Below are 27,354 nucleotides of genomic sequence, written 5' to 3'. Positions count from 1 at the left end.
TTGAAACCAATCCAGAATTGAGATACAGTTTAGAATTAGCAGATACAGACTTTAAAACAGTCATTACTATATTCTATATGTCCAAAAACTTAGTACAGACATGGAAGATAGGAAAAAACAAATCCAAACTTAACTTTTAGAGATGAAACTAGTTTCTGAGATGAAAAATACACTGGATGGGACTAACAATAGTTTAGATATTGCCAAAGAAAAGACTGGAGAACTTAAAGACATAACAATAGACAGTCCAAAATAACACAGAAAGAAAATAAAAAATTATTTTAATCAAAATAGCATCAGTGAACTGAGGGACAACAAATGGTATAATGTATGTATAATTGGAGTCCCTGAAAAGTGGGGGTGGACCAGGAAATACTATTTGAAGAAATAGTGGCTCAAAACTGTACCAGTTACTTGGAAACTTAAACCATATCTAAGAAGCTTAACAAGCCAGGAACAAGAAACATGAAGAAACAATACTAGGAAACATAATCAAATTGCTTAAAATCAGGGATAAAGAGAAAATCTTAAAAGCAGTCAGTGGAAAAAGACAATTCCATACAAAGGAGCAAAGATAAGGATAATAGCATATTTCTCATTGGAAACAATTCAATCAAGATAAAATACTCAGGGAAGGGGGAGGGATAAATGGGGAGATTGGGATTGACATATACATACTACTATATATCAAATAGATAACTAATAAGGACCTACTGTATAGCACAGGAAACTCTACTCAATACTCTGTAATAACCTATATAGGAAAAGAATCTAAAAAAGAGTGGATATATGTATAACTGATTCACTTTGCTGTACACCTGAAACTAACACAACATTGTAAATCAACTATCCTCCAATAAAAAGAAAGAAAGAAACAATCAGAGGAAAATCTTGCTGTTAGACCAGAATAAAAAATAAATACATTAAAAATTTAAAAATAAAATATTCTTTAAGCAAATTCATTTGATTAAAAAAAAGTTAAAATACTCAAAGGAAAAAATTGTCAACCTAGAATTCTATACCCCATGAAAATATCTTTCAAAAACAAAGGCCTTTTCAAAAAGCAGTCTGGCAATGTCCATTCTATAATACTTCAGGGTGTCTAGCCGTATAACAAAAGCACCAGAACAAAGGGACAGGTACAGAGATGATTACTGTAGCATTTGTAGCAGAATAATATTGGCCCCCTATCAATAGGTGGCTCACAGGATAAATTAGGGTGCATCCGCTCCCACAAACTGTCAGGCAGCCATTAAAAAGAATGCATTAGAGTTACATCCCTTAGAGGGCTTTCCACATTGTATTATTGTATAGAAAGTAAGATTCAGGTAACATGTGTGGTATCCCATTTTTATATAGTAAACGATCTCACAAAATTTAAATGTATACCTATATGTCTGCCTAGGACCATATGAGATGAATATGAAGGTATAACTGCCAGGGGAGGGTAAAACCATGTTAAAGAAACAAAAAAAAAAAAACACAAAAAGTCTTCTTATTTAGAAATGTAAATATTTATGCATTTATGTAAAATTATATGTATGGGTATATGTGTAAATCAAAAATATTATTTTTATATACTCTGTTTTATCCAATCTCTCCTAGGTTTGTTAAACACTTTCTACCCTAGTCACTAATGCTAATCATTATTGCATAATTGCTGTAATGAAAGAAGCAGGAGAGAAGGTTTCTGATGGTTGCATTTCTAAGAATTTATCTTTTTTCTGTTACATCATGGTATTTCGTTTCTAGGTAGGTATTTCTAACAGAGCCAGACTTAGCATTAATTATAATGTTATAATTATAATAGAAATAAACATAACATGCCACGAATATACATTTTAGACAGAGGAAAAAGGATTCTAATCAAAAGATCATGAAGTGCTATAAACGAGGGGAAACCATGTATCTGGGGAAAAAGAAAAAAGTTGTTCAGATTACTCTGACTTATGTAGTCCCACTCCCAGGAAGTTCAGTTTGCTGTCCTCATGCCCCCTTCCCCAGATTCCATGACACTCTGTTGGTGGTAGGGGAGCCCAGACAGAGGCTTAGACCATGAATAAGACCCAGGACATTTAGAGTATAGAATACATTTGGTCCACATTTGAAAATAATAGTTAAGAATATGTTTGAGATAAGGCTTTTTTTCCCTCTGTTTTTTTCATCCAAGCAAAGCTGGATGAATAAGTATGTTTGAGCTGAGTGTGTTTGAACATTACCATTAACTTCTGGGTTTGCAGCTAGTGAGAACCAGCCAGAGAAGCCTCACTTTGATTCTCGCAGTGTAATATTTGAGCTGGATCCTTGCAACGGAAATGGGAAGGTTTGCCTTGTCTACAAAAGAGGGAAACCAGGTAAGAATCATGGCAGGCATGGTCCTGTAGCTTGGGAATGGCCTTGGCTGACCTTGCTCTCCAGCCATCACACAAAAGGCATGCTCTTCCCTGACCTCCTGAGGTGCTGCTGGGTCTCTTGTAGATGCCAAGACCCAGAAAACCCCTTTGGTCCTCTCTGAGCATCCCCCTCCAGGCCAATTACTAGAGTCTTTTTAAGCTATTGTCATTTGTGTCACTTGTGAGTTACTGCAAAATAATAAGATTAGGATAATAAGTGAATAAATGCTAAAAGAAATAGTCATTCTGTTTATAACTCCTCCAGCAGGCTCATGCATTAGAAAAGCATCCAGGAAAAACATTGTCTTTTACACGTATTTATGTAGGCCAATTAACAGCAATAAAAATCTGAATTACTAGACCTCAAACTAAGATCCCAGATGGGAAATCAAGAGAAGGCGGCTCTGGCTTCTTGAGCAGTGGGCACCACCTGGCCCTCTAACAGCAGTTCAGTCCCTAGGAACTACAGAGTTGGACAATGTCCAGCCCTCTTCAAGTAGCTTTCTGCCTGCAAAGGGTGAGAAGACACACCAGGGTTTACCTCTGGGGGAAAGGAGAGATCATCTCCAGCTGGAGGAGTCTTTGTGAAGTAGCCTTTGAGCCGCATCTTTTTTTTTAAAAAAAAATATTTATTTATTTATCTATTTGGTTGCACCGGGTCTTAGTTGCAGCATGTGGGGCCACAACTAAAGAGCTCGTGTGCCACAACTAAGGAGCCAGTGAGCCGCAACTAATGAGCTGCATCTTGAAGTATAGGTCTGAATGAGATATGGGGGGTGTGGGGTGTGGGGCAAAAGGGGGCATCCAAGCAAAGGGATATGGGTAAAAGCTATGCCATGAGAGAATGCACCTGATTTGGGGGGAATGACAATTCCAGTTCATTGGCCACGTGGTTCATCTTGTGGATGAGGAGGAGATGACACCAGAAGCCCTGTGATTCCCTTTCATGTGGAGTTTTGAAAGCCAGGTGAAGGGGTTTGGATGTTACGTGGAAGTAGGTGGGGAGTCAAGGTTATTTAGCAGAAGTATGGCAGGATTCAAATGAAAATGTGACCACAAGCAGAAATGGAAGTGGAAGGTACTGGAGGATGGAGGCCACCTAGGGAGATGTTACAGCCATTAGACAGGAGATGAAATAGGAGAGGCCTAGGAGATGAACTAGGAGTACTAAGAATGGACGGTCAGAAGCAAGCGTGAGGCAGGAGCTGGTACAATAGTGCCTGCTTCAGCTCAACCAGCACATCACACAGCCGCACAGGCAGGAGTCCCAGGAGAGGAAGCTGGTCTGGGCTCCTCCATGGTGGTTTCTCACAGCACTTCTAATTCCTGACAGACCTCCTGAGAAAGCCAGAACTGTTCAGACAGAGTGCCTCTCCATCAGGAAGGCTGAGACCACAGTATGTACCTATTGGGGGAGGGGGAGTGTTGAGTCCGCACAAGAAAGGAGTGCTGCTTAGATAGCCTGAATGCACAGATGGCCAAAGCCCAGCAGATAGATCAGTCGACTGACTGATCAAGAATTTGTAAAAGAATATAAAGAAGCCAGTAACAGTGGTCACTGGAGAACAGAACTGGGAGGTTGAAGGGAAAAAAGGGAACTTTTACTTATAGTTTACATTCCTTCTACTATTGAAATTTGTTTTAACCATGAGTAGATGTTGACTTTGTAGATAAAAGGAAAAAAGTGTTAAGCCATCCCTTCCTTTATATCCTTTGTCTGCTATTTCAGCATTAGCACAAGACACTGAGATCTGGTTCCTGGACAGAGCATTATACTGGCATTTTCTCACAGATACCTTTACTGCCTATTATCGCCTGCTTATCACCCACCTGGGCCTGCCCCAGTGGCAGTATGCTTTCACCAGCTATGGCATTAGCCCACAGGCCAAGGTAAGGGGGGACCACCTGTCATCTCAAACTGTAGAATGTATCAGAATCTTCTGAGGAAATGCTTAAATTGCAGATTCCCAGCTTCCTCATCTGATGCAGGAGATCTGGGGTTGAGCCCAGGAGCGTGTATTTTCAATAAGCAAGGCAGGTGCTTCCAATTTAGGTGGACAACCTCACTTTATACTAATCTAGTTAAATGGTTCCCAAACTTGGCTGAGCCTCAGAATCACCTGGGGAGTTTTTAACTTCTAATGAAAAGGGGTTGGTGGTGGGGGGAGATTAGGTTTGACCATTCATTTTGGATAGGCAGTACATGCATACAGGAACAGTGAAAAATCAGTCTGTTATTCACTGGCCAGCTTCCCCATCCACTTCCCCACAGGGAGCCACTGTTAGTTTCTCTTGTGCCCTCACTGAGATACTTTATTGGATAGAAAGCATGCATGCATGCATACAGTTTTTGGTTCCTTTTCTCTAAATCACAAGTGCGATATACTATTCACATTGTTCTGCACCTTCTTTGCACTTAACTCCATGTTGGAGCTCATTCCCTATCAATATATAGAGAGAGCTGTCTTTTTCAATGATACAGAGTATTTCAAAGTATGGATGTGCCTCATTTCTATTATAGATCCAGACACCATTTTAAACATACAGATGTCAGGTAATGCTGATACACTGCCTGGTTTGAGAACACCAGGTGTGTCTAGAAGAACTTTTGACTGGGTGGCAAAAAATGAGGGACTCGATGAATGTATTCATCAAGTGGACCTCACTTTCCTCAAATGTCACATGACAGTGACATACATCCAGGCAACACAGTGGGTGGTTGTGATCAATGAAAATAAATGTAGATGCCCTTTGCCCTCAGCTGCCCAGAAAGCCTGTAGGGAAGAGAGCAGGCAACTTCCCTCAGTAGAGGCCTGCTCTGGCCTCTGTCTGCTCCTTCCCTGTGGGAAGGATGCTACCAAGTCCACCTGATGGGCAGTGGCTGGTTTGGAGGCAGAACAATTAGGACACTGTACCCTGATGATTTGGGACCTAGCATACCAGGCTCAGTGCATACTAGGTTAGAAGGAAGCACATTTACTCAGATTCTTAGTCCTCATGTTTAAAGGTTATGAGACCCCATAAAGCAATGTGTGTCTTCCCTTTTACCTAAAGGAAGTGCTAATAGATTTTAGAGGCAGTTTTTCCTGAAGTCTTTTACTCTGCCTCATCTCCCCAGCTCTCTATCCCTGTATCTCCCCTGAAGAGCATAAACACATACTCCTCTCCTTTGAATTGTGACCCTCTCTCCTAATTCTGCCTTACAGCAATGGTTCAACATGTATAAACCCATCACCTACAACACAAACCTACTCACGGAAGAGACCGACTCCTTTGTGAACAAGCTGGATCCCAGCAAAGTGTTCAAGAGCAAGAACAAGACCTTAATCCCCAAAAAGAAAGGGTCTGTTCAGCCTGCATGTGGCCAGAAAGGGCCTGCAGGTCCTCCTTCCACCTCTAAATCCTCCTCTGGCTCTGGAAACCCTGTCCGAAAATGAGCACCCCACCTCCAGCTCCCTGCCAGCCCCACAGCGATGATTTCCATGCACAGATGCCCCAGGCGTGGCCCAAGCCTCAGATTCTGTGTGTGGAACCATAGTCCCCTCCCCGTCTGAGTGACAAAATCCTAGGCCTTTTTTACTGCCATTGGCTTGAGCCAGGACTTGGAAAAGCATACTCAGGTCTCCCCAAGAATCCTTCCCTCATACCCCTTACAGCAGGTTGTACCACCTACTGATTCTGGAAGCTGTGGAGAATGTAAGGTGCTGTGTAAGTGACTAAGTAGATCTGTTAAGAGCTTTCTTCTCTTTCTACTCCAACCCCTTACCCCTCAACAGTAATTAGAGAAGTCCCCCATAGAAACCACTGGTTTTGACCTATGAAGCATTACAACTATGCTGCTCAATTGGTAGCCACTTTTTAAAGCAGCTAAATTTAAGCCATGTTAAAAATTCAGTTCCTCAGTTATATTAGCCACAATGGGAGTATTCATGTGGCTAGTGGATTCTGTATTAGCACAGAGATGATCAAACATTTCTATCAATCATCACAGAAAGTTCTATTGGGCAGCACTGCATTAGAATACTTCTGCATTACCCTTCCTCAGATCAGTTAATTTTTGTTAGAGAATATTAATACCTTAATTTGATGGGTTATAATGATGTTCCATGAAAAACCTTGAATATACATTTTTATGTTCTTTATAGCCTTCACCACAAAGATCTTGCGTTGCTCATTTTCAGTTTCCTATAGTTTCTCATCTTCATCGGTTTCCTATAAAGCTTCTTGTTTCCAGTTTTGTGATGTGATATTTGCACATTTGCCAAAATTATCATCTTTCTCACTTGTTTTTAAAAGAAGAGGTGATTCTGCTGTACCATTAAAACCAAAACAAAATAAAATCTCCCAAGCATTGCTTTGCCAGGACTCTTCATGCAGAGTTTTGATGAGATCAGTCACTGTTGACAAGAGCCTCCACCTGCTCTACCTACTCACAATTGCTTAACAATTCACTGGGTAGCAGAAAAGAATAGAGAGGAACCAAGCTGTCAAGGATAATAATAGCTGAGGTTTAGTCTTCCAGAAGCATTTTTCTGCCAAAACTCATCAAAGAGAACCAGCAGTGCCAGATAAGAGATTCCAGCATTTGGCTGCTTCCCCAAGTCAGGGTTAGAAGGGGATTGAGAAGTTGTGTCATCTTCCACTGTGGCAGGTGTCCTTCCTCTAGAGATCATGGAGCCCCTGAATTATTTCTTAAGTCCTGGTCCAGCTCTGGATTTCATAAATGAAGCAGCAGAGGAGCCACGAAACAGTGGCGGCCTTCAAATCAGTGACAATCAGGTGGAATCCCCAAAGGGCTGTAGACAGAAGGGGGTTCCAACAAGGAAAGATTTGAGACCTGCCTCAGGAGGAGCAGAGCACTCAAGAGCGGGAATGGCTACCCAATATATAGGACCCAGTGCAGAATGAAAATGTGGGGCCTTTTCTCCAAAACTCAGATAAACTACCATTAAAAGTACTGGACTTCCTTGGTGGCGCATGAGAGTTCACCTGCTGATGCAGGGGACACGGGTCTGGGAAGATCCCACATGCCGCAGAGTGGCTGGGCCCATGAGCCATGGCCGCTGAGCCTGCACATCCGGAGCCTGTGCTCCGCAATGGGAGAGGCCACAACGAGAGGCCCGCGTATGGCAAAAAAAAAAAAAAGTACTAATACGGAGTAGCAATTCTAATATTAGACAAAATAGACTTTAAAATAAAGACTATTACAAGAGACAAAGCCACTACATAATGATCAAGGGATAAATCCAAGAAGAAGATATAACAATTGTAAATATTTATGCACCCAATATAGGAGCACCTCAATACATAAGGAAACTGCTAACAGCCATAAAAGGGGAAATCGATATTAACACAATAACAGTAGGGGACTTTAACACCCCACTTTCACCAATGGACAGATAATCCAAAATGAAAATATAAATAAGGAAACACAAGCTTTAAATGACACATTAAACAAGATGGACTTAATTGGTATATATAGGACATTGCATCCAAAATCAACTGAATACACTTTCTTCTCAAGTTCTTGTGGAACATTCTCCAGGATAGATATCTTGGGTCACAAACAAAACCTTGGTAAATTTAAGAAAATTGAAATCATATCAAGTATCTTTCCTGACCACAACGCTATGAGACTAGATATCAATTATAGAAAAAAATCTGTAAAAAATAAAAATACATGGAGGCTAAAAAATACACCACTAAATAACCAAGAGATCACTGAAGCAATCAAAGAGAAAATCAAAAAATACCGAGAAACAAATGACAATGAAAACACAATGACCCAAAACCTATGGAATGCAGCAAAAGCAGTTCTAAGAGGGAATTTTAGAGCAATACAATCCTACCTCAAGAAACAAGAAAAATCTCAACCTAACCTTACACTTAAAGCAGTTAGAGAAAGAAGAACAAGAAACCCCCAAAGTTAACAGAAGGAAAGAAATCATAAAGATCAGATCAGAAATAAATGAAAAAGAAATGAAGGAAATGATAGCAAAGATCAATAAAACTAAAAGCTGGTTCTTTGAGAAGATAAACAAAATTGATAAACCATTAGCCAGACTCATCAAGAAAAAAAGGGAGAAGACTCAAATCAATAGAATTAGAAATGAAAAGGAGAAGTAACAACTGACACTGCAGAAATACAAAGGATCATAAGAGATTACTACAAGCAACCATATGCCAATAAAATGGACAACCGGGAAGAAATGGACAAATTCTTAGAAAAGCACAACCTTCCAAGACTGAACCAGGAAGAAATAGAAAATATAAAGAGACCGGTCACAAGCACTGAAACTGGAACTGTGATTAAAAATCTTCCAGCAAACAAAAGCCCAGTACCAGATGGCTTCACAGGCGAATTCTATCAAACATTTAGAGAGGAGCTAACACCTATCCTTTTCAAACTCTTCCAAAATATAGCAGAGGGAGGAACACTCCCAAACTCATTCTATGAGGCTACCATCACCCTGGTACCAAAACCAGACAAAGATGTCACAACGAAAGAAAACTACAGGCCAATATCACTGATGAACGTAGATGCAAAAATCCTCAACAAAATAAAGGAAACAGAATCCAACAGCACATTAAAAGGATCATACGCCATGATCAAATGCAGTTTATCACAGAAATGCAAGGATTCTTCAGTATACACAAATTAATCAATGTGATAAACCGTATTAACAAATTGAAGGAGAAAAACCATCATCTCAATAGATGCAGAAAAAGTTTTTGACAAAATTCAACACCCATTTATGATAAAAAAAAAAAAAAAAAACAACCCTCCAGAAAGTAGGCATAGAGGGAACTTACCTCAACATAATAAAGGTCATATATGACAAACCCAAAGAACATTGTTCTCAATGGTGAAAAACTGAAACCATTTCCTCTAAGATCAGGAACAAGACAAAGGTGCCCACACTCACAACTATTATTCAACATAGTCTTGGAAGTTTTAGCCACAGCAATCAGAGAAGAAAAATAAATAAAAGGACTCCAACTCGGAAAAGAAGAAGTAAAGCTGTCACTGTTTGCAGACGACATGATACAAAACATAGAGAATCCTAAAGATACTACCAGAAAACTACTAGAGCTAATCAATAAATTTGGTAAAGTTGCAGGACACAAAATTAATGCACAGAAATCCCTTGCATTCCTATACACTAATGATGAAAAATCTGAAAGAGAATTTAAGGAAACATTCCCATTTACCATTGCAACAAAAAGAAAATGCCTAGAAATAAACCTACCTAAGGAGACAAAAGACCTGTATGCAGAAAACTATTAGGACGCTGATGAAAGAAAGATGATACAAACAGATGGAGAGATATACCATGTTCTTGGATTGGAAGAATCAACATTGTGAAAATGACTAGACTACCCAAAGCAATCTACAGATTTGATGCAATCCCTATCAAACTACCAATGGCATTTTTCACATTTTCAGAACTAGAACAAAAAGTTGCACAATTTGTATGGAAAAACAAAAGAGCCCGAATAGCCAAAGCAATCTTGAGAAAGAAAAACGGAGCTGGAGGAATCAGGCTCCCAGATGTCACACTGTATTACAAAGCTACAGTAATCAAGACAGTATGGTACTGGCCCCAAAACAGAAATATAGATCAATGGAACAGGATAGAAGCCCAGAGATAAACCCATGCACATATGGTCACCTTATCTTTGATAAAGGAGGCAAGAATATACAATGGAGGAAAGACAGCCTCTTCAATAAGTGATACTGGGAAAACTGGACAGCTACATGTAAAAGAATGAAGTTAGAACACTCCCTAACACCATACACAAAAATAAACTCAAAATGGATTAAAGACCTAAATGTAAGGCAAGACACTATAAAAGTCTTAGAGGAAAACATAGCAGAACACTCTATGACATAAATCAACCGTAAGATCCTTTTTGACCCACCTCCTAGAGAAATGGAAATAAAAACAAAAATAAACAAATGGGACCTAATGAAACTTCAAAGCTTTTGCACAGCAAAGGAAACCATAAACAAGACGAAAAGACAGCACTCAGAATGGGAGAAAATATTTGCAAATGAAGGAACTGACAAAAGGATTAATCTCCAAAATATACAAGCAGCTCATGCAGCTCAATATCCAAAAAGCAAACAACCCAATCCAAAAATGGGCAGAAGACTTAAATTGACATTTCTCCAAAGAAGATATACTGATTACATTAAAGGATGCTTAACATCACTAATCATTAGAGAAATGCAAATCAAAACTACAATGAGGTATCACCTCTCACCAGTCAGAATGGCCATCATCAAAAAAATCTAGAAACAGTAAATGCTGGAGAGGGTGTGGAGAAAAGGGAACCCTCTTGCACTGTTGGTGGGAATGTAAATGGATACAGCCACTATGGAGAACAGTATGGAGGTTCCTTAAAAACAAAATAGAACTACCATACAACCCACCAGTCCCACTACTGGGCATATACCCTGAGAAAACCATAATTCAAAAAGAGTCATGTACCACAGTGTTCATTGCAGCTCTGTTTACAATAGCCAGGACATAGAAGCAACCTACGTGTCCATCATCGGATGAATGGATAAAGAGGATGTGGCACATATATACAATGGAATATTACTCAGCCATAAAAAGAAATGAAATTGAGTTATTTGTAGTGAAGTGGATGGACCTAGAGACTGTCGTACAGAGTGAAGTAAGTCAGAAAGAGAAAAACAAATACCGTATGCTAACATATATATGGGATCTAAAAAAAAAAAAAAAAAAAAAGGTTCTGAAGAACCTAGGGGCAGGACAGGAATAAAGACGCAGACGTAGAGCATGGACTTGAGGACACAGGGAGGGGGAAGGGTAAGCTGGGACGAAGTGAGAGAGTGGCATGGACATATATACACTACCAAATGTAAAAGAGATAGCTAGTGGGAAGCAGCTGCGTAGCACAGGGAGATCAGCTCGGTGCTTTGTGACCATCTAGAGGGGTAGGATAGGGAGGGTGGGAGGGAGATGCAAGAGGGAGGAGATATGGGGATATGGGGATATATGTATATGTATAGCTGATTCACTTTGTTATACAGCAGAAACTAACACACCATTGTAAAGCAATTATAGTCCAATAAAGATGTTAAAAAAAAAGTACTAATTTGTTTTACCTTTCTTCTGTGGTCTCTCTCACAACTTGTTACAGTGTTTTATCTGTTTGCTACTTGATGCTGTTCTAGGAAAAATTAGAACTTTAAATTATTAGTGTTAATTTTATCATTGCTCTTTCTATTGTGCTATTCCAGTTTTTAGTGCAGCTATAGAGCATTTAACTCATGTACAGCATCACCAAAAATTACACAATTATTACTTTATACCTTTTGTATGCATATATGTTTCATTCTTATCAGAACAGTGGAAACAACACGCAAAAGTAGCTCAACTGATATTTCACTTCCTGATATGTACACATTCTATCAACACTCTGAACTTACTGATGACTAAGGAAGGACTGAAAGAGAAATTTTGAGCTGCCCTATGTTTTCCTTCTGTGTCATCATTTCAGCGTAAGTGGCTGGCTAATACAGGAAAGTAACATGAGTAAAAAAGGGAATGTTTGGGTGCCATGGTCATTCATGCTTCCTAGAATGCCATTACCTTCTTTTTGCATTCAAATCAAGTCTGGTTCAAATAGAAAGTATGACCTTTTGGGGCCCTTGTGTCCCCATTTTCTCAGTTGTAGACATAACATGCTTGCCTTGTACTTAACTCTGAACCTCCCTGGACTCTCATGTATGGTGGGCCCACTAGAATTCTGTGCTCACGAGAATCACGATGGCTGTAAATGAAAGAGGTGGTAAGGAACAGTGGACACACATATTGCACATATCTCCTCTGCTCACGTGTATGCTTGTCTCATCACGCTTGACTTACAAAACACAAGTTCAAAGATAAAACTAAGAATTTCAAGGCAGTAACAGGAGAGCATTAAAGCAAGTGTGAGGCCTTCTGAGTGTGGAGCTCTGTGTGACTTCACAGGTCACATGCCCTTGAAGCTGGCCCTGGTGAAGGGGGAAGGGAGCATTCCTGGCAAAAGGCTTCAGACAATGCATAGGTTGAGTGGGTTACATGGGGAAAAAGCTCACAAGGATACTAATGTTTTGAAACTAAAGCAATTAAAGTGGCAATAGGCGCTACTATAAATCAACTGCCCAGGAAAAAGACTCTATGCTGGAATTACAGAAAGAGAATAAATGGCAGGATGCTTCACGATGCCTTGACGTAGGTAAGACTGCGTGAAGTGCCACATCATCATGCTGCTTGCGTCCTACAGCAGGGAAGTACCCAAGCCAAGGATAGGCATGACAAGGGGCAGCCTGCATAGGATAATCCACAGAATATGGGTTATTCCTGTGCTCCCCAAAGGTGGGCATGCATCAGTGTCACTGGAATTGTGTGTAGAAAATAAGATGCATAGATCCCACTCCAGACCTACTAAATCAAAATTGCAAGGAAAGATTCCAAGCATCAGGGCTTTTAATCAACCACAATGACGACAGTAATGTTCACTGACTCTGAAACTTTCTACTTAATGGGCCTGGGTGGTTTTGCTTTCATTGCAGGAGAAGAACTCAAAATGTTTTTAATCTAGTGAAGCATATACAATGACTGGAACAGAAGAACCAAGGGACCTTTTAGTTTCTGTATGAAATACATCCATTTTTAAAACTTTATATTATGGAGAATTTTAAACATTTACAAAGATAGAATAGTATAATGAATCCTCATGTATCCATCACCCAGTTTCAACAATTATCAGCTTATGACCAATCATATTTATCTATACCCCTGTTCTTTATCCCTTTAATTTTAATTTTTAAATAATTCCATTTTAACTTACCTGTTGATTTAAGTTATACTTCTGTGCATTATATTTTAGCAGTTGCTCTAGAGATTACAATATGTATTCTTAACTTTTTTTCTGTTCAGTACAGTAGCCATTTATATATACATAGGGTCCCTGGTAGCCATATTTGTGTAGTATAACTCTGCCTCCTTGACTACAGTTGACTGACACTGGGAGAGTACCAATCCAAATTGGAATCTTGTGATTAATTTCCTTTGGCTTAAGCCAACGCAGACTGGATTCTGCTTTTCCCACCAAGCATTCTCTGATTAACACATCAGCCTTCATTATGGAGTTACTGTGAAGATTAAATACACAGGTAAGAACTCAAAGTTTAGTCCCTTCTTCCTTTGTAACGCGACTGTAACCTTTCTTTCTAGCCGTTAACTTTCTACATGAGCCATCTGGCTCTGCCTACTGATCCTCTCACTTTGCTTCCTAAACACCAGTGGGGTTCTCCTTCTGTGACTTTATACCTATAATTTCCTACCTGCCAGTGCTAGCCAGTTGTGCCACGACTTCCTTCCAAGGTCCAGCTCCAGTCTACCTCCACCTCAAAGCTTCTGAGAAGCTGAGCTCACAAGGAGAGCCCACTCTAGGGGGGAGCACTTCATGCCTGTACCACTCAGTTAACTTTTAATCATCTTGCCTTGTTTCCTCTGGGTCCTCAGTGGTAGTTGAGATGGGGGCCTTAATTTACCAGTGCAAGCTGTGCTGCTTATTGTGAAACCACATGAAATATTAGATTAAACTTAATTCATAATTTTGTGCTAAATCAGGAGCTGCCACATAATTAAATCCAGGATAGACCAATAGAACGGACTACCAAATAATGAGAAGAAAAGTTGTGAAAATGCTGTTAGTTTAAATGTTCATTTAAATCCTCAAAATGCAACCAGTGCTTTATTTTAGAGGCAACGCAGCTCAGAGACCACCTCTCTCAGGAGACCCTGTTATGTGATATGTTGCTGCTATGCCAATGTTTTGGCATCCAAACAGTCTCTCCCAGACTGCCTCTTGCCACTCACTGGCTGTGACTCAGAAATCTTTTATCAGACAATGTCCCTCTGTTTGTGGTTTCAGAAGTGGGATGTTTGTGGGCACACATCCTTACGTTTCGTATAGCACCCAACACCCAGGCCTTGCCCAATACCCACCTTGGTAGAGGCAGCACTTCAAATAAACGCAGCCATCTAACTGGATGTTTGCCAATATCCAACCAATTCGTCTCACGTGGACAAACTCATATTGAGAGAAGGCCTCCCAGATGATAAGGGTGAAATGCAGTAGTGAGGACCATGGTGAAAGCAATACAAGAACGAAGTGATGCTTTGTAAAGCTTTATTACAGGGTGGATTTAGCTGTTGGAGACGTGTTCTTGGCCACGGCGTATATCACTGGGTCACGCGTACAGCCTTGATGTGGACTCTGCTGAGGAGAGTGCGCATCCTCTAGGTGGGGTATGTAGGGAGAGAAGAGTGCGTATCTGATGGCAGTGAACATCAATCACAGAATTCTCCACTGAGGACAAGAACTCCCAAGGCTCAGGGCACAATGTAGGCAGGCAATGGACATAGCTTCTTAGACACTGTACTTAAGTTCTTGATAGAACAGCAGTCCAGAGCAATTCTATACACAATTTCACATAAAAACTTCCTTTTTGTAAAATGAATAAACAGCAACAAAGTACATAAAAGGATGTGATCTCTCAGACCTGTGATATCCAGTACTGTACAGTAGTGACTAACCACAGGTAGCCATTAAACGTAAATAAAATTCTGCTCGTCTCTCTAGTCCCACTTCAAGTGTTGCGTAATCATGTATGTCTAGTGGCTTCCATATTGGAATAGGGCACATATAGAACATTTCCAGCATCACAGTTCTGTTGGGCAGCCCTGTCTTAGACCACGCATGGCTTGTTTTTACATAACAAATCTCAGAATAACTGCTGCAAAGCCTTTTCATAACATGCTATATTCAACAAAGAACAGGGACATTTACTCGATTTAATATACTTTTGTAAGATACAGCATCCTTTCATCCTTTGTTTTTACAACCCCTGGCTCACATGGAAGGCCAGGGATGAGTCAGCATGCCACTGCATACCTTGGAAAAGGGCCCATTTCTCTGGCTGCAGAGTGGCCGGTGTGGGTTCTGGGCTTTGCCCCACATTGTAGCCAAAGGCCCGGGAGCAGCTCAGCCTCTAGGGCTCTGCACGGTCTCCAGCATGGAAAGCTGAGGTAAATGAAGGTGCAAATTTTCTACATCTTAAAGCAGTTCATCTCCTCTGCCCTCCCAGGAAGCAGGTGGGCCTGACTGAGAACACACTCCCAAGTTCAGAAGTAATCGCTCAAGAAGTCACATTTCTCAAATCACTTTCTCTTCCTCTACAGATCAGTTAACCTTTTTCTTTTTTCACAGCATGAAGAGTGGTAAAGAATACCTCGGAGAGCAACCAGAGCAGGGACACAAACAGCCCTCAGAATAGTTCAAGACCAACAGAGACACCTCGTCCCTCAAGCAAAAGCTGCACAGTGAGGGACAATCTGCTAAGGGCAAGATTAAACCTCTGGGAAAACAGCTTACCTTTACCAAGGCTCCAGTTCCCAACTTTATACCTTTAAACTGTTTTTTCTTTAAATGAGGTCATCCCTTGGGAGAGACGGAGATACAGATTGCACTTGAGGATCTCTGTTTAAATCTCTGGTGGTTCCTGAGGCACACCTGCTCCCATAGGTGGCTCTAGACCATGGCCACACAGGTTCTAGACAGAGTGTTGGGATTCTAGAATATAGGCTTGTTGATTGAACAACTTAATAAGAAAAACTATTTTCCTTTAAACATGAGATTCTAAAACAGACTGCTGTGACCTTAATTACCATCCTCACAAATCACGTTTTTGGCCATTTAAAAAAATGGGAAATCACCTTCAATATTATAATATCAAGAATAGGAAAAATTCAATCAAGCACAAGACAAATTTAAAAATTAGTCTTACAACATTCTTCTATAAACACAAGCTTATAAAGCTTAATTTAACCCAAAGGTGAACTTCCATTTACAGATGTTGATTTAGGGAGTTGTTTAAACTTCTGTAACCTTTACAAATTTCAGGACAAGTTCTTCTTCCATAGATAGACAAGTTGTTTTTTTATACCACCTACTGACGGGCTTCTAGATCAGAGCCCATTTTCCACTGAGACTGCATATCTGAGGATGGTTTACACTGGGAATGGACTCCTTTATTCCCTTGTCACTTCCAATCTTAGGCCTAATGTTCTGAGCCAAGAAGCGCTCTGATGTTGGTTGAATTCCTCTAATTCTGTAGCCAGGTCTACCACCAGCTGCTGTGTGCTGAGCTCCAGTCAAAATGACCTAAATCAGCATACCATCAAGGACACCATTTTTTTCTGAGGCTGGATAGAACAGCTACAAAAGCTTGCCCAGGCATCCATCTCTTTCTGTATAGCAACATTTTAGATTCTTATTTGAAACTTGGGGTTTACAAAAATATAATTTTTCCATTGGGTACTCAATTCAAATGTTTTTTGGAAGGGGTGACTGCTTCTGTCTCCTAGCCCACTGCCGTGCCCAGAAGTGTCTGGCTGTCACCCTGTGGAACCCCCCTCCCAGAAAGCAGCACAGGGTTAAAAAGCATTTCTAGGCAGAGTCTCTCTGAAGGAAAATGAGACTTCTGGTCTGTTTTCTGAAAGAGCAATAGCCAAGGCCTCTGCTTAGCTAGGCCAACTGAATAGTCCAAGTACTGCAGTGACCTATCGCAGTCCAAGAAAGCCTGCCGCTCACAGAGGAACAGAAGGTGTCCTACTTACCTCGTGGTGGATTTAATGCCATACCTTTAATGTGCTGCGCCAATCCTCTGTGGAATATCTTTATTTTCTTCCAGTTTTATTTAGATATAATTGACATATAGCCCTGTGTATGTTTAAAGTATACAGCCTAATGATTTGACTTACATACATCATGAAATGATTACACAGTAAGTTTAGTGAACATCCATCCTCTCATATAGATGCAAAATTAAAGAAACAGAAAAAAAGTATTTTTTTCTTGTGATAAGAATTCGTAGGATTTACTCTCTTAACAACTTCATATATAATATATAGCAGTGTTAATTATATTTATCATGTACGTTACATCCCTAGGACTTATTTACCTTATCTGGAAGCTTGTACCTTTTGACTGCCTTCATCCAATTCCTCCTCCCCCCACCTGCTGCCTCTGGTAACCACAAATCTGATCTCTTTTTCTAAGAGTTTGTTTTGAAGTATAATTGGCCTATAACACCATGTTAGTTTTTTCCTAGTGTACAACACAGTGATTCAATATTTCTATACATTTCAAAATGATCACAAGTCTAGTTACCATCTGTCACCATACAAAAATATTATGTAATTATTGACTATATTCCCCACACTGTATATTTCATACCTGTGACTCATTTATTTTATAACTGGAAGTTTGTACCTCTTAATTTCCCTCACCTATCTCTCTCCTTCCCCCAACTCCTTCCCCTCTGGCAAACACCTGTTTGTTCTCTGTATCTATGAGTCTGTTTCTGTTTTGTTTGTTCATTTGTTTTCATGTATAGATTTCACATTAAAGTAAAATCATATGGTATTTGTCATTCTGTCTAACTTATTTCACTTAGCATAATACCCTCTAGGTCCATCCATGTTGTCACAATTGGCAAGATTTCATTCTTTTTTTATGGCTGAGTAACATTCTATTGTGTGTGTGTGTGTGAATATATATATATATATATATATATATATATATATATACCACATCTTTATTCATTCATCTATTGATGGGAACTTAGGTTGCTTCTATATTTTTAGCTATCGTAAGTAATGCTGCAATAAACATAGGGGTGCATATATCTTTTCTAATTAGTGTTTTTGTTTTCTTCAGATAAATACCCAGAAGTGGAGTTGCTAGATCATATGGTAGTTCTACTTCTAATTTTTTGAGGACCCTATATACTGTTTTCCATAGTGGCTACATCAATTTACATTCCCAGCAACAAGGTTTCCCTTTTCTCCACATTCTCCCCAATACTTATTTGTTGTCTTTTTTAGGGTATATCTTTTTTTTTTTTTTTTTTTTTGCGGTATGCGGCCCTCTCACTGTCGTGGCCTCTCCCGTTGCGGAGCACAGGCTCCGGACGACGCGCAGGCTCAGCGGTCATGGCTCACAGGCCCAGCCTCTCTGCGGCATGTGGGATCTTCCCAGACCGGGACACTAACCCGTGTCCCCTGCATCGGCAGGAGGACTCTCAACCACTGCGCCACCAGGGAAGCCCCTGTTGTCTTTTTTTTAATAGTTATCCTGACAGGTATGAGATGATATCTCATTGTAGTTTTGATTTGCACTTGTCTGATGATTAGTGATGTTGAGCATCTTTTCAGGTGCCTATTGACCATTTGTATGTCTTCTTTGGAAAAATGTCTATTCAGGTCCTCTGCCCATTTTTTTAAACTGTTATTTATTTATTTTTGGCCATGCCATGCAGCTTGTGGGATCTTAGCTCCCCAACCAGGGATCGAACCTGCACCCCCTGCATTGGAAGCATGGAGTCCTAGCCACTGGACAACCATGGAGGTCCCCTCTGCCCATTTTTTAATCAGGTTTTTTTTCTTTTTTTTATGTTGAGCTGCAGGAGCTCTTTGGATATTTTGGATATTAACCACTTATCAGGTATATTGTTTGCAAATGTCTTCCCACACTCAGTAGGTGGTCTTTTCATTTTGTTCATAGTTTCTCTCCCTGTGCAAAAGCTTTTTAGTTTGATGTAGTCCCATTTGTTTATTCTGTTTCCCTTGCCTGAGCACAAAAAAAAAAAAAAAAAAAAAGTCAAAGACCATACTGCCTGTTTTCTTCTAGAAGTTTTATGGTTTCAGGTCTTACATTTAAATCTTTAATCCATTTTGAATTTATTTTTGTGCATGGTGTGAGAGTAGTCCAGGTTGATTATTTTGCATGTAGCTGTCCAATTTTCCCAACACTATTAATTTAAAATGCTATATTTTCCCCATTGTATATTCATGCCTCCTTTGTTGTAGATTAATTATGACAATGTAAGTGTGGCATTTCTGGGCTCTCTTTTCTGTTCCATTGATCTATGTGTCTGTTTTTGTGCCAGTACCATACTGTTTTGATGACTGTAGCTTTGCAGTATAGTTTGAAATCAGGGCGTGTGATACTTCCAACTTTGTTCTTCTTTCTCATGATTGTTTTAGCTATTCAGTGTCTTTTGTGTTTCCATACAAATTTTAGAATTATTTGTTTTACTGCTGTGAAAAATGCCATTGGTATTTTGATAGGGATTGCAATGAATCTGTAGATTGCCGTGAGTAGTATAGTTGTTTTAACAGTATTCTTCCAATCCATAAGCATGGTATATCTTTGTGCACCCTCCCCTCCATCCCCAAATCCCTCAGTGTTATTTTTTAAATAGAAAGTAAAAACCTTAAGACTCCAAAGAAACCAAAACCCAGGCATCTTTAAAGTATTTGCCTTTCTTTACCAGCAGTTTTGTAATTTCAACCCAGATTAAGAAATAGACACAAGAATATATATGGTGGTGACCAGCACAATTAGCAACAGCATCTCACAAGTGTGAAGTATCATTCACTTTAATGCTTCTCAAAAGTCTTTTAGAGAAATTTAACCTCTTGAATTAAAAACACTAATAGAGGCAGCCAGAATGAGTGGCGACAAGGAGAGAGGAAGTGAGCAATAGAAAAAAATCCTTCAGATTCACTAAAAACTACTAAACCAATTCCCAATAAAAAGAGACACGCTTTACCTAGCTGTAACCAAGAAATTAGTTGACCGAGCTTACTCCCTCTAAGAATTTTTTAAGCCCTAAAATAAAATTAACATTAGATTTATTCAGTCACTTCCTTCCAAATGTGACCTTTTATTCTAAAGCAGTAACTCTCAGCAGAACACCAGGGGCCCCCGGAAGGGCATCAAAGTATTTGTTCACTAAATGGTGAAAAAAAAAATGCGTCTTCCTTCTGCTTGCCCATCACAATCCCCAGTGATACAGATATTCCACGTTAATATTCAGTGCCAAGGCTCTCATAAACTACTAAACCACATGCAGAATATTATACGTTATTTAGAACCATAAGGAAATAAACATTGATACTCTATGCACCCTTTTCAATAAAGTGATTAAATAAACTCAATTGTCTGGAATATACAGACCTAACTCTTGTAGGTTCCACACTGGGGGGCTCACATGCATCATGTATTATTTGACAAATGCCCGCTTGAAAGAGCTCCCTGTCTCCCTGATAGTGGAAATGCAGAAGATGGGGGGGGGGGACAGTCACAGAAGCCTGTGGGGTGAATATATTATCTTCAGCTCTTTAGACTATAGGACTGCATCCTGTCTCTAAATCACATTTGCCCAGATTCAGGAATGCACGGTCACAGAGGTTTTGAAAGTGAGGCACAGGGGACTTCCCTGGTGGCATGGTGGTTAAGAATCTGCCTGCCAATGCAGGGCACACAGGTTCGAGCCCTGGTCCGGGAAGATCCCACATGCCACGGAGCAACTAAGCCCATGTGCCACAACTACTGAGCCTGCGCTCTAGAGCCCACGAGCCACAACTACTGAGCCTGAGTGCCACAACTACTGAAGTCCGCATGCCTAGAGCCCGTGCTCCACAACAAGAGAAGCCACCACAATAAGAAACCCGCGCACCGCAACGAATAGCAGCCCCCACTCGCTGCAACTAGAGAAAGCCCGCGTGCAGCAACGAAGACCCAACGCAGCCAAAAAATTAATTAATTAATTAATTTTTTAAAAGGCACAGATAGAATTGGTGACCTGATGATATTTTGGCACCGCCCCCATTGAATACCTGCTGCAATTGTTGACCCTTCCCTATTTTCAGAGGCAGAGTTTCTTCACAGGGAGCCATGTGACCCTGGGCTGAGGGTCTCTGTGGAGGGCTTGGCCACCACCTGGGCATCAAGCCCCTCAGCGTGGCTCTGCGGTTGCTGAGAGCTCCTCACTGCGCCTTGCCCTCTGGACACCTGAGCTGCTGATGACCTACACTTGAGTGCCAAGGACAACACTTCTGAAGTTCTCTGCAGGCAAAGCTTTAAATTTTCATTTTGTTTTGGTGACTTGGTAAATTTTTTTGAGAAAATGAATTTTTACATAACAAGCAAGTGAATGAGTTGCAGAACAGTTCAGATTTTTAAAATGCTACTCTAATTTTTGTTTCTACATCACGAAGGAGCAAAAACAAAGCACACGGGTAAGGCAATACACGTGAGGTTATTGCTAACTTGTACTGCCACGAAGATTGATGCCTAATTAATCTGGAGTTACAAAGAGCACATGTCAGTGCTTCTCACTCAATTAACAACAAAAAAAAAGGAAACCCAAAGGGCCTGGAGGCCATTCTGAGCCACGGTCCTTCTGATGAACCCGAGAAAAGGTTTTGCTAATTCAGAAGGGGGCTAGCCTATGGAGCCGTTTAAAGTCCTGCACCAGGAGAATGAAAATTTCCAGTTATGGCATTAAACTCTATTTATTTAGTATTTGAAACATGGTGTACATTTCTGAATTTGTATAAACATTTAGTACATCTAAAATCCACAACTGGTAGACAACCTGTGTTTTCTTTTGTGTACAATTTCGGAGTTTACATCTGGATATTCTGGTGTTATGGAGAGACCCAGTCTGTGAACCTAATCAAACTGCCTCATGACCATAGTAACTGTGACAGAAGTGATTTGCTCCTTAAAAGGGCTGTTCCTTGCACAGAAAAGGTGTCACGCTTTGGAACTACTAAGCCAGGTGTCAAGGAAACAAGAGAAACACAGCTGACATGATGAAGAAAGTCTGTGAAGGGGACTCCAAGATCCATGTCAGTGCACAGCGGGCTACGCAAGTCACTCGGTGACACCTAGGCATGGGCACCCCTTTCAGAACCTTTGGGTGTCAGAGTCTCCTCACCTCCCACCGGAGGGGTTCCTTCCAGCAGGAGCTTGCACTCTGCACGGGCACACACCTTAGGGCACCAGGGGGTCACAGCTGCAGCTCTGAGGTGCCCACCAGGCCCAGGGCTCTGGCTTCTTCCGGAGTCAGGCCGCTCTTCAGGGTCCTCCGCACTGCAGCGGCGCCGGCAGACCAGAGGCGAAGGGACAAGAAGAGAAGGCGGTGTTAGCAACCAGGCACGTGGCAGTCAGGCCACAGGCCTCCTTCCCCCGAAGGACTCCCAGAGGAGTCACAGCGCTCACGGACACTTGGTCCCGTCCTACTCCTGCTGAAGTGCCCTGGCTGGCTGGCCACCAGGGCAGGGAAAATCTAGGGGCTGCCAGGGACTGACCTGAAGATGACACAGGCACTGACCTGGAAAGTCAGGCAGATAGGGGACCTCGTAAGAGGAGGGGGTGGGGAGGAGAGGCCCACCCTCATGAGGTGTCTGAGAAATGGTGCAAACTACAAAATGCAGGTGGCATGTTGAGAGCTCAGCCTTTCTCAGCATAAGGAGCGTATCAGAGCTGGAAAAGGAATTACTGAGCATAGGAAAATGCAAATTCCAGTGATGCAAATTAGGTAAAATAATCCCGCAAATCTGCAGGGACATACCTCTGTAGAGGCCCCGCAGCAAAGCATTAACGGAACTCGGCGCAAGGGGTAGCTGTCAGGATGAGCTCTCCACGAGCATCAGGGTCTTAGTCTCAACTCATCAAAGGGCCTCTACAGAGAATAACCAGTGACTCCTCGTAGACTGGATGCCAAGGAGCAAACTGCCAAACTTCTGAGTGGATTTGGGGGATGTTCTCTGTGAAACACACAAGGCTCAAGGAGGACCAGTGACCTCCCCGCCCTGAGGTTTACAACTGGCAGCTGGAGGCACACTCATATTTAACTGACTTAGAATTGGCTTATGTTTAGCCTGACATTATGGGTTTTCCATTGTTTAGTGTTGATCAATTTCGATGTCAAAATAAAGGCTGAATAAGGCTGCACGATGAGGCAGCTGCCCCTTCCAAGACTGGTCCTTTTATTTGAAAGGTTCCTAATTACATTTTCCTTAGTTGATAAATTGTATTTGGCCTACTCTGTATGGAAGTCATACAGAGTTTTGGGTATTCTATTTTCAGAAGAGATGTGTTACAGATCTACCATCTACCATAAATCCTCAGTCAGCTGGAGTCCCTGAGATCCTCAGGGAAGGCCCTTGACCAGAATGTGGAGAAAGTAAAGCTCACCCTTAGTGTTTTCCCACCTTCCTTGCCAGACCTAATTCCCCATGCCCCCTCTATGACAAGAGGGCCTGTGTCCTCCAAGGCCTCCCCAGAGGTGAGGGTCCCACCTCGTGTGTCTGCAGCAACGCCCAAATCGACGCCTCCCCTGGGCAAAAGCCCACGTAGCCCACGGACAAAGAATCGGAAAGAGCTAGGCCTCTGGTAGAATAAACAGCGGCTAATATCTACTAATAAATACTTTCTTCTCTCCCAGGAGTCAGCACTCTGATTGGGAGCCAACACCCAATCCATCCGTCTGTCAGTCAACAAATACTTCATGGAGAACCTATTGTGCGCTTAGCACTTTAACTCAAAGAATGGACACACTTAGGGAAGATTCACAGACATTAAGCATGGGTTTATAGATGCACAAAGCTCTGTGGTGAGGGGTACCCTCAGATCATGCCACCGCACGCTGCTGTATTTTCAAGCCCAGCTCAGGGCCCTAGAGCCACCCGTCCGCAGCTGCTCCTACACTGGCTAACCCTCCCGCAACCCCGGACCCCTTGGGCTCCAGACTGAGTATTTAACTCATCCAGACAAAATGTTTGGCTCCAGAGCCTTGGCTGGAGGCAGACTGCATTTAACTGAGTAATGGAATTCGTTCTATGGGGCGGCAATAAAAATACTAGTTTGTAATACCCTTTATGTTCTTTAAACACTCCTTCAAGTGTTTGTTAAAGAAAGATAATAACTTTAATGGCAGAAAACAAGATGAAATATTTCTCATCCTTGACAAGGACTGCTGAGACCTCTTATCCAAGATCCAAAATTCTGCCTGAATAAGTCCATGCTGCACTAGGAGGGCATCTTACGTTTCCTTAGCAGCAGGAGGTGGCACGGGCTAGGAACCACACCTTTGTGCCTTGAGGTATACACACGTGGCCAAATGACCACAGAAGACTCCACGAACTGATGGCATTGAAAGATGCCTCTTACAGTTCTGTTCACATGTCTGCTTTAGCCCTAGAACTATAGGGTTCATTTCATGTAAATACTTGAGTGAGGACCCTGGCACCTTACGGAACAGGCAATAACCTGCTAATAGATATGGGCATCGGGCCAGCCTGTCTGGGACCAGCTCAGAGAACAGAACAAAGGTTAATGGTGCTGCACCAGCCTTGCTGCCCTCAGCCTCACGGTCTACTCGCAGCTTTGATGCACGAGACCCCTAAGGACCCTCCTGCCCACCCCAGCCTGGGCTTTCCTCTGCTGTGGGGAAAAGCCAGTATAAGTGAAGGTCCCTTTGCTTGCCAGATGTGTCCCTGAAAGGCAGGTATTCATAGAAAAATCGGCCCCGTTTATGGAGCCCTACTTTCTGTGGGCCTTCACGACAATTCAGATAAATTCTCCCAGAAATACATTAACCCTGAAAAGGACCTTAAGAATTTGAACCCTTCCCTTGTTAAAGACTCTTGAAAGAAGGTATGAAATGAAGGTAATCAGTTGAAATCAGTTTTGTACCCTGATTCCAGTCCTGCATGCAAAGGGCCTGTTACGGTGTCTGTCCATCTACCTGCTCGTCAGTTAACTCATTCATTCAATAGACGTTACATGAGCCTCCACCTTGAGCCAAGTGTCCCACCAAGGAGGCCGGGAGCTGACAGGAACACGGAGTGAGGGGAAGGGCGCAGGGCAGCAGACCCTGTCCGCACAGGAGTTGGCTCTCACGCAGAAAGTTTCCAGAAAGCAAAAAAGGGCTGAGGACATATGAGAATGAGAGGACCAACACGCAGGAGCTGGCAGGATATGGAACATGCACAACAGGAACAAGCCTTCCATCAGATAGGGAATTCTCAACTAGCACTTCTCAAATGCTGGCAGGCGGGGGGCAGGGGGGAGGGGTGCAGGGGGGAGGGCTGGCTGACGTCTGATAAGATAACGTCCGGGCCCCTCTCCACTGCTCCCCCTTCCCGCTTCCCACTTGAATGCCCTGGCTGCAGCAGAGCTGCTCGCCAGCCTGTCACATGTGACAGCCTCCCCGCCCCGCAGCTGCTTAACAGAGAACAGGCCCTGGAAATGTTTATCCCTGTCTGCCTCGCGCTCCTTCCATAGATGGCATGGGGCACTTTGCCGGCACCAGCAGCCACTCGATGCCCCAGGCGCTTGGGACGGCTCTCACGATGTCAGCAGCGGGGTCTGACACAGAGGTGCCTCTGCTGTCAACACGCAGCACAGGGGGGTCTGGGGCTCACGGAAGAATCATAAGTTCGTTTTCTCTTACTTTCCCCCCTCCCTTGAATTGAAAAAAAAATGTTTTGATCCTACAAAGTGCTCCCAGGCAACTCTTTGCTGATGTGCATCTGAGAATAATGGCAGTGGTGGCTGCCATTTCCTGAGCACTACCATGGATTCTCTCACCCCGTATCTGTGGAAACCCTATGAGATGGGGACTGTGCTCATCTCCCCAAGGAACGAGCAGCAGCGGCATAGAGAGATCGAGTCTCTGGCCCCTACGTACACAGTAAGGGGAAGAGAAGGATTGGGGCCAGGACGTTTGAATCAGAGCCCACCCTGGAAACAACTGTGCCCTGACGCGCCTGGCAGCACATGTTCTGACAGTCTTTCATGTTGATGGCAAATGGACCGAGTTTTACTTCCATGTGACGGAAACCCACATGTGTGCTCTTTCACCTTTGGATCACTGACAGGGTTTTTTTTTTTTTTTTCATTTTTTGCACATAATGTCAAGCAATTTGGAAATAAGTTGTGTGTGTGTGTTTTGTTTTGTTTTGTTTTGTAATCCCGAAGATCCTAAAAATTGTTCTATCGAGTATACTAAGAGCACTGTGTCTAGGATGACAGGGGTTCATATCAGAACTTGAAGATGTTTGCTTCTTGGGATTGGGAGGTAACTGGCCCCACTGGTATTCAAATGCTGCTTGTCGATTTGTGCAGCCCTTGTTCCTGGAGGGACCTGTTTGCGACTGGAGAAAAACGGCAGGCCCAGTCCTGCCTCTTTGGACATAAATACTGGGAATCGTTTTAAGGTGTATCATTCTTAGTGATTCGATGTTAGATATTCTATGGGATTTTCATGGGTTTGGGTTTTTTTGTTTTTTTGGTCAACGTCAATTATTTAACCATTTGGGTTATTTTTCTTACTTCCACCCTCCGTCATAAAATCCCATCCATTAAAAGAAGAGGTTTCCCAAATTGACAGCATTCTACAAACTAACTCACTGACTGGTACTTTTCAAAAGTGTCAAGGTCATGAAATGTCCTCCACAGATCAGAGGAGACTAAGGAGACAGGACGACAATGCAACGTGGGACCCTGGGTAGGATCGTGGAACAGAAAGAGGGCATTAGGGGGAAAATGCTGAAACCTGAGTCAAGCCTGCAGCTGAGTTAATTTTCTGATGCATTGTCCGACCGTGTGCAGGGTGTTAACATGACGGGAAGCTGGGTGAAGGATGTAAGGCAACGCTCTGTGCTATTTTTGTGACGTTTTTGTTAAGTCTAAAATTCTTTCAAAATCAAAAGCTAAGAAAATAAAACGTGGAATAATAATGACAAGAAGCCAAGGTTCCCAGACCTGGTTGATTTAAACTCGACTTCTTAGACTCAGCCTGAGCACAAAGACCCAAGGTCCCTGGGAGAGGCCCCGACAGTGCATTCTAACCTCCCCAGGAGATTCAGATCCCTGACTTAGAACACTGCCATCTGAGTGAGATGCGGGGAAAGGGGGCCGCTCATGAAGGCAACGGCCTTTGTGGTGATAGGGCTGAAGCCTCCGAATTCTGCCTAACCCGGAACTAAGTTCACTCATGCTGAGATGGCTC

General features: G+C 42.1%; 2 protein-coding genes across 3 annotated transcripts in view; one reads left to right on the top strand and one right to left on the bottom strand.

The window, feature by feature from the left end:
• TPGS2 (tubulin polyglutamylase complex subunit 2) overlaps positions 1-17,885 on the top strand; it is a 66,096-nt gene extending 48,211 nt beyond the window's left edge. The window contains exons 5-7 of one of the 2 annotated variants that reach the window (XM_060028921.1): positions 2,241-2,354; positions 4,123-4,283; positions 5,600-11,361. In XM_060028921.1, coding sequence (XP_059884904.1) covers positions 2,241-2,354; positions 4,123-4,283; positions 5,600-5,830 — 506 coding nt within the window. In that variant the 3' untranslated portion in view covers positions 5,831-11,361. Of the gene's footprint in view, positions 1-2,240; positions 2,355-4,122; positions 4,284-5,599; positions 11,362-15,689 lie in introns of those variants that run through there. The other variant, XM_060028922.1, reaches the window with a different exon arrangement.
• Positions 17,886-21,565: 3,680 nt separating this feature from the next.
• FHOD3 (formin homology 2 domain containing 3) overlaps positions 21,566-27,354 on the bottom strand; it is a 493,214-nt gene continuing 487,425 nt past the window's right edge. The window contains exon 25 of the mRNA XM_060029530.1: positions 21,566-22,427. Within this exon, the coding sequence (XP_059885513.1) occupies positions 22,345-22,427 (83 nt within the window). The 3' untranslated portion in view covers positions 21,566-22,344. The remainder of the gene's footprint in view (positions 22,428-27,354) is intronic.

The sequence above is a fragment of the Delphinus delphis genome, chromosome 13 (genome assembly GCF_949987515.2).
Source record: "Delphinus delphis chromosome 13, mDelDel1.2, whole genome shotgun sequence".
Taxonomy (NCBI): domain Eukaryota; kingdom Metazoa; phylum Chordata; class Mammalia; order Artiodactyla; family Delphinidae; genus Delphinus; species Delphinus delphis.
This window is presented reverse-complemented; position numbering and strand designations above follow the sequence as displayed.